Source organism: Gossypium raimondii, chromosome 3, assembly GCF_025698545.1.
Source record: "Gossypium raimondii isolate GPD5lz chromosome 3, ASM2569854v1, whole genome shotgun sequence".
NCBI classification, from domain to species: domain Eukaryota; kingdom Viridiplantae; phylum Streptophyta; class Magnoliopsida; order Malvales; family Malvaceae; genus Gossypium; species Gossypium raimondii.
This window is the reverse complement of record NC_068567.1, coordinates 51,417,391-51,428,883: the sequence shown is the minus strand read 5'-3', so window position 1 is coordinate 51,428,883 and position 11,493 is coordinate 51,417,391. Positions and strand designations below refer to the sequence as shown.

At 37.8% G+C, this 11,493-nt stretch overlaps 1 protein-coding gene across 1 annotated transcript; it reads right to left on the bottom strand.

Annotated features, from left to right (window-relative positions):
* Positions 1–527: 527 nt before the first annotated feature.
* On the bottom strand, positions 528–4,316 carry LOC105795952 (uncharacterized). The gene is made up of 9 exons (XM_012625597.1): positions 4,194–4,316; positions 4,031–4,134; positions 3,709–3,926; positions 3,011–3,388; positions 2,783–2,900; positions 2,038–2,545; positions 1,818–1,974; positions 1,521–1,681; positions 528–866 (listed from the first exon to the last, which is right to left on the bottom strand). The coding sequence occupies exons 1-9, from the start codon at positions 4,314–4,316 to the stop codon at positions 528–530; spliced, it is 2,106 nt and encodes a 701-aa protein (XP_012481051.1).
* Between the last annotated feature and the right edge of the window lie 7,177 nt (positions 4,317–11,493).

Genomic DNA, 11,493 nt, shown 5'->3' with positions numbered 1-11,493 from the left:
CAATCTCAACCACTTAAGAATTTTAGCTTTACCGAAACTCTATCAATCAACCGAGCAAAAATAAACACCCTCACTCACGCAAGGATTCAAACTTAGGACCTTCAACACACACCAACTCCCTTACCACTCAAACTAGCAAGCTCACGCTGATATGGATCAACAGACAATTTAATATAAACCCACTCAACAAGGGTAAGGCTAGGGTCAGAAAAATAACAAAATTTGGCAATAGTGAGGCTTTAACCCAAGACCTCACACACACACCCAGAACACTTAGCCACTGAAGCAGATACACAATTATGCCAAATATTTACAGAGACAAAAATAAATTCTTCAGGGCCTTACAACTCTTCCCCTTAAAAGAAATTTTGACCTCGAAATTTACCTGATTAGAATAGATGAGGATATTGCTGATGCATCGAGTCATCAAGTTCTCACGTGGCTTCTTTAGTGTTGTGATTCTACCACAGAACCTTTACTAACGAGATGGACTTCCTCTTCAGAACCTTAAAATCTTGATCCAATATCTAAACACGCTTCTCCTCAATAGTCAAATTCGGTCTAATCTCGATCTTCTCAATAGAGACAACATGAGATAGATCAGACCGATACCGCCTTAACATTGAGATGTAAAACACATCATGAATGCAGTCCAACTCTAGAGGTAGCTCCAACTGATAAGCGATCGGTCCTACACGCTTCAGAATCTGATATGGCCCAATAAACCTAGGACTCAACTTGCCCTTACGACCGAATCTCAGAATTTTCTTCCACGAAAAAACCTTAAGAAAAACAAAGTCACCCACAAGGTACTCGATATCTCTCCTCTTCAGATCTGTAGAAGACGTCTGTCTATATGAAGCAGCCTTCAGATGATCCCGATCAGTCTAACTTTATCTTCAGTCTTAGAAACCAACTTCAGACCCAAAACCCAATGCTCTCAGTCCAACATAGAAGAGTACGACACTTACGACCATACAAGGCCTCGTAAGGTGCTATCTAGATGCTAGACTGGAAACTATTATTGTAGGTGAACTCAGCTAATGATAGAAAATACTCCCAACTACCTCAAAAATCTATTACACAATATCGAAGCATATCCTCTAGTATCTGAATCACCCTCTCAGATTGACCATTGGTCTGAGGATGGAAAGCAGTACTGAAGTTCAATCTCGAATCTAGAGCCTCATGCAATTTCTTCCAGAACCGAGAAGTAAAGTAAGGATTTCTATCACAAATTATCGAAACAGGAACCCATGCAGTCTTACAATCTCAAAAATGTTGAGCTTCGCCAATTTCTGTAAAGAGTAGCCCATCCGAATCGAAATAAAATGAGCGGACTTGGTCAATCGATCCACGATGACCCAAACAGAATCCTTCTTAGTGGGTGTCAAGGGCAACCCACTAACGAAGTCCATCGTCACTCGTTCCCACTTCCATAAAAGAATCTTAACGGGTTGCAGGAAACCCGAAGGCAACTGGTGCTCACCTTTAACTTACTGGCACGTCAGACAGCAAACAATGAAATCCATAAGCTCAGGCTTCAAACCTAGCCACCAGTATAACTCATGGAGATCCCGATACATCTTATTGCCACCGAGATACATAGCATAAAGGCTACTATGCGCCTCATTTAGAATCGACTGCCTCAGATCAGAATCGTGAGGTGCACAAACCCGTCCTTAAAAACACAGAACCCCATTACTATTCAACCCAAAATCCGAAGTACTGCCACTCTCAATCTGACAAAATCGCTGAACCAAAGATTCATCTCCTAACTGTTTCTCTCGAATCTGAACAATCCAAGTCGACTTCACTTGCAACCAACTCGAGATCATGCGTCGGATAATTCCTTTCGTGTGTCTTAAGCTGACGGGATGCATAAGCCACAACATTACCATCTTGCATTCGTACACATCCTAGACCGACGTACGACACATCGTTGTACACCACAAACTCTTTACCAGATTCAGGCTATATCAGAATAGGAGCCTAAGTCAGAACAAACTTGAGCTTTTCGAAGCTCGATTATTGTACATCAGTCCAAACAAAAAGGACACCATTGCGCAGAAGCTTAGTCAGAGGAGCTACAATCAGAGAGAACCCCTTAACAAAACGCCGATAATAACCCGCAAGACCTAGAAAACTGTAGATATCAAATACATTCTTAGGCTCTTTCCAATCATGCACTGCCTCAATCTTTCTCGGATCAACTTGGATTTTCTCAACAGAAACCACGTACCCTAGAAAAGTTACCTCTCGCAACCTGAACTCACACTTGCTCAACTTAGCAAAGAACTGCTTCTCTCGGCGTATCTGAAGCACGACTCTAAAATGTTCATCATGCTCATCCTCGGTCTTAGAGTAAATCAGAATATCATCAATGAAGACCACGATGAGCTGATCCAGATACAACTGAAAGACTCGATTTAATAAATCCATGAATGCAACCGGAGCATTCGTTAGACCAAAAGGCATAACTAGAAACTCGTAATGTACATAACAAGTCCTAAATGCAATCTTGTGAACATCAACTTCCTTAAATCTAAGCTAATGATACCCAGATTGGAGATCTATTTTCGAGAACACTGAAGTACCTCAGAACTGATCAAACGAATCGTCGATCCTCGAAAGTGGATACTTACTCTTTACCGTTAGTTTATTCAACGGTCGGTAATCAATGCACATCCTCATGGTACCATTACTCTTCTTTACAAACAGAACCAGTGCCCCCCACGAAGACACATTAAGACGGATGAGACCACGATCCAGAAGCTCTTACAATTGAGATTTAAGCTCTGTAAGCTCCTTCGGTGCCATTTGGTAAGAAGCGATGGACACTACAGTTGTACTCGATAGAAGCTCAATGTCAAACTCAACTTTTCGATTCAGAGGTAAACCTGGTAACTCCTAAGGAAAAACATCCAAAAAATTCCTCACTATTCTGATATCCACGACAGAATAGTCCCTACAAACTAAAACACTAACGAAAGCCATAAACGCCTCGCACCTTTTCCGAACCAATTCTCAACCACAAGAGCAGAGATCACATTGGATAGATAATCTCGACGCTCACCGATCACAGCCACTTCTTTATTTTCCACAGTCCTCAGAACCACTTTCTTAACTGCGCAATTCAAGCTAACCCGATGCTCAACTAACCAGTCCATACCTAGAATTAAGTCGAACTCCCTAAACGGTAGCTCCATCAGATTTGCCAAAAATATAGCCCTTTGCATTTTTAACGGAACATTCCTATAAAGTTTACTAACCCAAACAGACTGTCCCAAAGAAGTCAGTACAGTAACCTCACTAGACGTGCTCTCAACAGAAATCCCTATGTTTTCAGAAACAATACTAGCTACATTGGAGTGTGTAGAACCTATGTCTATCCGAGCAGTGTAAGGTACATAAAAAATAAAGAACGTACCGGTGATAACATCAAGAGCATCTCTATCCTCTTGGCATCGAGCAATATAAACCAGTGTAGGCTGAATCGCCTCTGTCTAACTAGCAACTCTACCCGGTGCTCTCTGCCCTCGGCCCATACAATTACCACCCCTAGCTGGTCCACGGCCCCTATGTGGCTGCTGAACTGTCCTTTAAGGCTGTAAAGAACACAGTTTCGAAACTTGCACCTGATTAGCCCATTCTGGACACACTCAAAATCGATGCTCCAAAGACCCACACCTCAGACAAGCCCCTAACCTCCTCCAACACTCGCCTGGATGACGCCTACCACAATCCCCACAAGGCTGAATCCCAGTAGAAGCAACAAGAACCCCCACTCTAACAGGCTAATCAGGTCTAGCCTGTTTCTTAGGCCTCTGAACAGAACTAGAGGGCTCTGAATCCCTCTTGTTCTTAACTCTCTCTCAGTCCTTATTCTGGCACTCCACGTGCTTAACTTCCTCGGTGATCTTCGCCTTATCCACCAGAACAGAATCCTTAAACTGTCCTTAGACCGTCCTCAAAGCGAACACACTTTTTATGCTCAAACGCCACCCTCCCTCGAGCGTAGCGGCTCAACCTCAGAAACTCAGCCTCATGCTCAGCCAATAATCTATCACCCTGCGTGAGATTCATGAACTCACATCTACGAGCATCAACATAGCTCGCACCCACATATTTCCTCTAAAAAGCAGTCTTGAAGAAGTCTCATTTTAGACGATCAGGCTGAGACCCTCCTCAACCGATAACCACCACTGATATGCCTTGTTGTAAAGCAATGAGACTGCACCCTTAAGTTTCTGCTCGGGAGTACAGTCTATGTTATTCATAATCCTCTCGACGGCTTCTAACCAATACTCAGCCATAGTAGGGACGATTCTAATGACACCCCTAAATAGTTCAGCTCTATTGGACTGGAGTCGTTCAATTACCGACCCATAGCCCAGATCTAGAATGAGGTCTAGAGACCCTCTCCAACACTCTTAACATGGCTTGGGACAGTGCATTGTCCCCAGCCGAATGGCTTTGAGACCCAGTCTCAGTAGCAGGTGAAATTGGTGTCTCACTCGAATCTAAATTTGGCATACTGCCCAGAGACAAAGACTCAACTCGAGTCCCCTACGGCCTCTACCATGGCCACGAATACCACGTCCGTGAGTTCCACGAGCGCTCATCGTAAATTTTAAATTTTATCTAAATTATAAAATTTTATGCATCAGTTCCAGTATTTTATTAGCAGATATTTTATGTGTAAATTATCAGAAGTTCAGAAATGTTTTCAGATGTTTCAGTCTCTAGCTATTTCAGTACAGTTTCAGAAAGTACTATCTAAGTTTCAGAAATATTTATAGGATCGGCGCCAGGGACTCGGTGTACCACTTACTTTCTTAAAATTATCCAAATTATTTGAAAATCTATAACACCCCTAACCCATATCCGTCGTAGAAACAGAGTTACGGAGCAATACCAAATTTTACAGAATAAATACAATTAATTCATGCTATTTGCAATTCATATCCAATCATATTGTCCCTTAAATGGACCCTCGAGGCCCAATTTATGCATTTGAAACAAGTTAGGACTAAATCGAGAACTAAGAGAATTTTTCGTGAAATTTCAAAATTTTTCTTAAGTACAAGGGACACACGCCCGTCTGGCCAAGCCGTGTGGGCCATGTCCTAGGCCGTGTGGTCATTTGATATGAGGCACATGGCCGTGTCCCAGCCCGTTTCCATACCCATATAACTCTCTAACTTGGGTCACACAGCCAACCACACGTCTGTGTGCTAAGCCGTGCGAACAATTTAATTTTTAATAATTAAGTGCAGGTGTCACAAGTCTAAATCTCACGCCTGTGTGCTAGGCCGTGTGACACATACGATTAAGACACATGCCCGTGTCTCCACCTGTGTGGACGAAAATAGGTCATTTCCAAGGCCACTTTTCTCGCCCAATTTGCCTTCCACCTATAACAACACTTACATATAATTCACTAACCAATTCAAGGCATTAAAACCAAGCCAAACTAAGTCTTATGCGTGATATACTATCACATTTATTCAAGTATCCAACTTACCGAATTTATGAAATATTCATTTAAGCATATTTATACCTAAGATGTATATCAATTCTAGCACATATACACATACCAACATAATAGAGTCTCATACACATATACATCAAAACATACTATCACTAGCGATTCCAATAGCTAATTACAACCAAATATTAATATGCCATCAATTGGTCAATTTAACATATACATGCCATTATACACAAAACAAAGTTTGCTATTTATACCGAAATGAACTGAAGGATAGTGTGATGTTCCTCCGACCCACGTCCAACCTTTACAAGCTTCCGAGTACTATAAAACAGAAGAAATAAAATAGAGTAAGCATTTAATGCTTAGTAAGTTCATATAATAAGAATTTAACTTACCAACCAAGTTCATTTTATGTAAGCATACAAAACATGCATCCAAAACATTTTGTCCAATTGCCTAAACACATATTCTCATCAAACAAGTTAGTCATGTAATTCACATGAATATCAAGAAAACAGAGATGAACTCATCATGTAACAATTTTCAGGTATTTCAGGGATATTCGACAAATAATTCATTTAAAATTCATTCTTTCTCTCAGCAGGATTTTGTCTATTGAATCATTGAAATATCGATGGATACCCAGGTAGTACACACGAGGTGTACAAATCAGAGATCCGTCAATTCATATTCAGGGTGCTCATTAAAGCACATAAATGAGAAGCTCTCTCTCAAGCCATATAACAGGAAGCTCATGTGAGCCATGTAACAGGAAGTTTATCCGGACTTAATAACAGGAAACTCATAAGAGTTTAAAATAGAAAGCTCATGTGAGCTTAATAGGTAACTACGAAGATGTATTATCAGGGAGCTCCCAATAGCCATGTATCAGGAAGTTCAAGCAAGCCATATTAGGAAGCTCATTAAGAGCCATATATCGAGACGCTCATAAAGAGTTGCAGTATGTCTGCATTATATGCAGGATCCATACCGATCATATAATAGGACACTCACAAAGAACTGCGGTATATCCGCAACACATGCAGGATCAATAACGGTCGGGATGCTCACAGGAACCATGTAACGGGAAGCTCGAGAGGGCTTATAATAGGATGCTTATAAGAGCTATGGTGTGTCTGCAACAGATGTAGGATCACAACCAATACGGGAAATCCTGTATCCATCAAATTTCGTTTATTCAAACGGGACTAATTACTTATCGAGCATTATCGGACATATGATCAATTTCATACATGAAGAATTTATACAATTCACATATAAAACATTCAATTCAAACATATTAATATACGTAATTTAGTTACACGAACTTACCTCAATAATTGTTCGTGTTCGTAGGCGACTAATCCGATACTTTTTTTCCTCGATCTAAGTCTTTATTTAATCTTTTCGCATCTATATAAATGAATTTAACATCAATTTAACACATTTCATATTCAAATCAATTCAATTTACATCTTGGGAAAAGTACCATTTTGCCCCTATACTTTTGATTAATTCTAATTTCATCCCTAGGCTCGGAAAATGAAATTCATGCAATTTGATCCTTATTCCAAGCCTTGCCAAATTTTTCATATAACAATAATAGTTCATGTATTTCACAAAACTAAAAAATTTTCCATGAATTTTACATATTTATAATTTAATCCCTAAATCATAATTTCATGAAAATTTCCTTTACAAAAGTTGTTTATCTATCAACAATCTTTCATTTTCTACCATAAATTTCAAATTTTCAGCATACTCATCCAAGGTAAAATTTTAAAACTTTGATAACTTTGCAAATAAATCCCCAAAATAGATAGATTAAGTTATTATGATCTCGAAATGTAAAATTACTAAAAGCGGGACATGATTACTTACCCAATTAAGCTTGCTTGAATTTCTCTCTCTTAGCTAGGGTTTCTATAGAAAATTTTGGGGATAAAGATGAAATGATTGATATTAGTTTATTATCATCTTTAATTATTTCAATTTCCAATTTAGTCCTTTTATTTTTCTAATTTTCCATGGATGATTCATCATAAATATATACTCACTTCTCTTAATGGTCAATTTTCCTTATAAGGACCACAAAGTTTGAATTCCATAACTATTTAATTTCATAGCTATTTAATCCTTCTAGCTACTAGAATTTAAATTTTGCACTTTATGTAATTTGGTCCTTTCTATAATTAAACATGAAATGGGTAAAATTTTCTTAACGAAATTTTTATAACTCATTCCTAACATAATGCAGACCATGCAATAATATTAAAATAAATTTTCTTTCTAACTCGAATTTGTGGTCCCGAAACCACTGTTCTGATTTCACTGAAAACGAACTGTTACAAAATCAGTTCTTTTTGAAACAAAATTTTGGAACCCAAAACTTCACAGCCCGAGTTTTACAATTTGGCTCTAATACCATTAAATGTAATACCCCAAACCCGGCCTAGACGTTATGGCTGTATCCAGAGATGTCACAGGAAAGGTTTTTGAAAACTGAGTTGTTCGATAAATCATTCAAATTTTGTAACTCTTATTCACTTATAACATTTATCGTAAATGTTATTTCACTAACTTATTTTTCAAAACATAAATTACAGAGGAAGTCATAAAAAATTTATATTTGCAAATCCCGTTCGTATTTTTTGAAAACATTTGTTTTAGTAAAAATCATGTTTTTAGCTAATCATCTCAGATAAATTGTTAAATCAAAAACTTTAAATCCAAAATAAAACCAACAGTCTGAAAATTCCATTAAATACAAAACTCCCAGAAATAACCTTAATTAAATAAAAAAATTAGAATCTTAATCAATTACGATTTCATGGTCACCGTGAGGCTCCGTCGCACTGGTCCGCCTAAGTTCGTAGATTACCTGAACAGAACAGACAAACGGATGTGAGTTTTCGTAAAGTCAGTGCGTAACCCAACAGAATTAGACATGCAACTTATACATATATCATATACACAATCAGATTCAGTTTCAGATTCAGACTTAAGTCCTTTGCAGATGCAGATGCAGATACAGATACAGATATACAGAATAGATATACAGAATCCTACGCCCATCCTCTACACACCAACTCTTACCATCCCATCACACACACCACATTGTGTCATTATGACACATATCAGATAATATGCAGCCATGTTGCCAGAATATAGGCGAAGGTCACCATACAGAACACTTCCTCCACATATACAAACCCGCCCCAGTCACAAATATAGATATACAAATGCAGTAATCCCAAGCATAACATGCTTGTATATGAGTGTCATATATATATATAATTAACAGATTAATCATTCATGCATTTCAGTGTTCGAATCAGAATAGAACATCCGATCACATAATTTTAGAGTTTGGTTAACCATTACCGACCCTACAGTAGGCCCACAGTCGATCGAATCGATTCGTGCGACCCTAGGGAAAATTTCAAAAATACGAGCCCACATGCCCATATGGCTTATCGGTGTGGGCCCACATGCTTATGTAACCCACATGCCCAGATTGGCCTTACACGTGTGGCACACACGGCCTGGCCCAAAACCTACACGCCCGTGTGGCCACACGCCCAACATGGCCTAGCCCGTGTGGCTCACACAACCATACTCACATTATCACACGGCCATTTCTTGCACACGACCATGCCCTCGTCAACCACACGGTCTTGTCTCACACACGGCCAACCACACGGCCAGGCACACGCCACTGTGGCGTTGATAGTAAGGCTTCTTAGCTTTCACCGAAGCTTGATTTTCTACGTTTTAGGTACACACCTAGTATGATTTCAATGCGAAAACACTCCTGAACCACACAACACCTAAGATTAACCAATAAAACACTAAATAAGAAGCTTAAAACCAAACTAAAACTGAACCCAAGCTGGTCCGTTCATCCATTAAACAACCAAACCTTTACCTTCGATCGAACAATGATAATTCCCACGGAACTAAGTTACGAGCCCCTTGATCTTCCCTTAAATGGCATTAACAACACCCATCAATAAAGGATTACCAATCGAAAGCAAAACAACCCTACCCAAACTTACCGAATTAAATCGCAATCGAAAATTGGACAGAGAGAAACAACAATTGCACCACAATACCGATCAATCAACAAAACCCACAGTCTAATTGGAACAAAGTTCAAAGGATGGAGAGGGAAAAGAAAAAAAAAGAAAAATGTAGAAAAGGAGAAGCAACAAAAAAACGTCAATAGAGGAAATTTTAGGAAATTAATAAATAAAATTAAAACCAATTTGATATTCCCAACTTCCCACTAGCACCTCAATCTCAACCACTTAAGAATTTTAGCTCTACCAAAACTCTATCAGTCAACCGAGCAAAAATACCCTCACTCACTCAGGGATTCAAACTCAGGACCTCCAACACACACCAACTCTCTCACCACTCGAACCAACAAGCTCACTCTAATATGGATTAACAAACAATTTAATATAAACCCATTCAACAAGGGTAAGGCTAGGGTGAGAAAAATAACAAAATTTGGCAAAGGTGAGGCTTGAACCCAAGACCTCACACACACACTTAGAATACTTAGCAACTAAAGTAGATACACAATTATGCCAAATATTTACAGAGATAGAAATAAATTATTCAGGGCGTTACATGTTTGGTAATTAAACTTTTTAGAAAGTTAGTGGACAAATATGGACAAAATTTTGTTATTGTTAAGTTAATATTACAAGGTAAATTAGTAAATTGAAAATTAAAATAACATAAACTAAAAAAATAAAAATTTATCATCATCTTCTTGCTTATATCGAAATTAGAAGGAGAAAACACCATTTTGAAGAAAAGTTTGGTCATGCTAAGTTTTATACATGTAAGTGATTTTTATCCTATTTTAGTCTTTTTATGTTTTTGTAATCATTTTAGCTTAATCTAGCTAACACTGGGGTTAATTTGTAAAAGCTGCTAAATGTTTTGAAAGATGTCATTGATAAGCTTGGTTGTTAAATATGATTATTTTGTAAAGTAATTTTGTATAATTTTAAGTTTATGGATTTAATTGAAATAATGAAAATATGACATGTTTTTCTTGTGAAATTTCAACATGTAAAGACTAATTTTGGATAGTTAAAATTTAGTTCAATGGGTATAAAGTTTAATCATACAAATAATCTTGTTTTGGCCTTAGGGATCAAATTGAATAAAGTGTAAAAGTTTGGGGCAATTGTGAAAAATTTTAAATAGGAAGAAATATGTACTAAATTGAATGTTATATGAAATTGAAGCTAATAATTGAAATAAATTATTTTATAGATCAAGAACAAGTAGATAATCGATGAAAAAGGAAAGTTGCTAATTAGTCCCTAAAATTTTTCTATCTCTGCAGTATAGCCTTGGTAAGTTCGTACAATTTAGTTTAGTATAAATTGATATGTTATAATGATTCTGAATTGTGGTTGTTGGAATATTTTAAGTAAAATTGAATTGTAATAAATTGATGTGAGTCGAGAAAGTATTTGGGTTGAACGTTGTTAAATGATGATATGTTGAGCCGGATGAACATAGAATAGGATACAATTGGCATGCCAATAGGAATTTAATGTCCACGGTACGAGTTTGACTTGTGATGAGATGGTGATCATTGATTTGTTACTGTCCACTGAATATATCGAAGTCTAGCATTTCTTGCGGACTATTGTGTTATATTTATAGTGATTCTAGTGTGTTACCAGGGGCAGATGTAAAGCCTTCGGGCTTGGCACTTGGTCCCCATGTGTGTTCTGGAGGGATGTTAGCCTACGGGTTAGGCACTTAGTGCCCAGGTGTGTTCTCGGTTGGTTTGGCTCGTTTGAGCATTCTAGTGTATTCTAGATGATTAACCACATATCTAAATCTATTTATATCGTTCATCGAACAAGTTTACAATGGTTATATAATTCATTATTTAATCTTATAAAATTTCACATGATCTTCTAAATGTATAAAATGAGTTGGTATTGAATGATCTAGTTTAA

What these genes read in the sequence shown, in the direction of transcription:
- LOC105795952 (XM_012625597.1), bottom strand. Translation starts at nt 4,316, where the DNA reads ATGGCTGAGTATTGGTTAGAAGCCGTCGAGAGGATTATGAATAACATA. An exon ending in TCCTTTTTGTTTGGACTGAT is followed by an intron (nt 1,975 to 2,037) that starts GTACAATAATCG and finishes ATTCTGATATAG; the next exon opens with CCTGAATCTGGTAAAGAGTT. An exon ending in CTGAGCTTATGGATTTCATT is followed by an intron (nt 867 to 1,520) that starts GTTTGCTGTCTG and finishes GATCATCTGAAG; the next exon opens with GCTGCTTCATATAGACAGAC.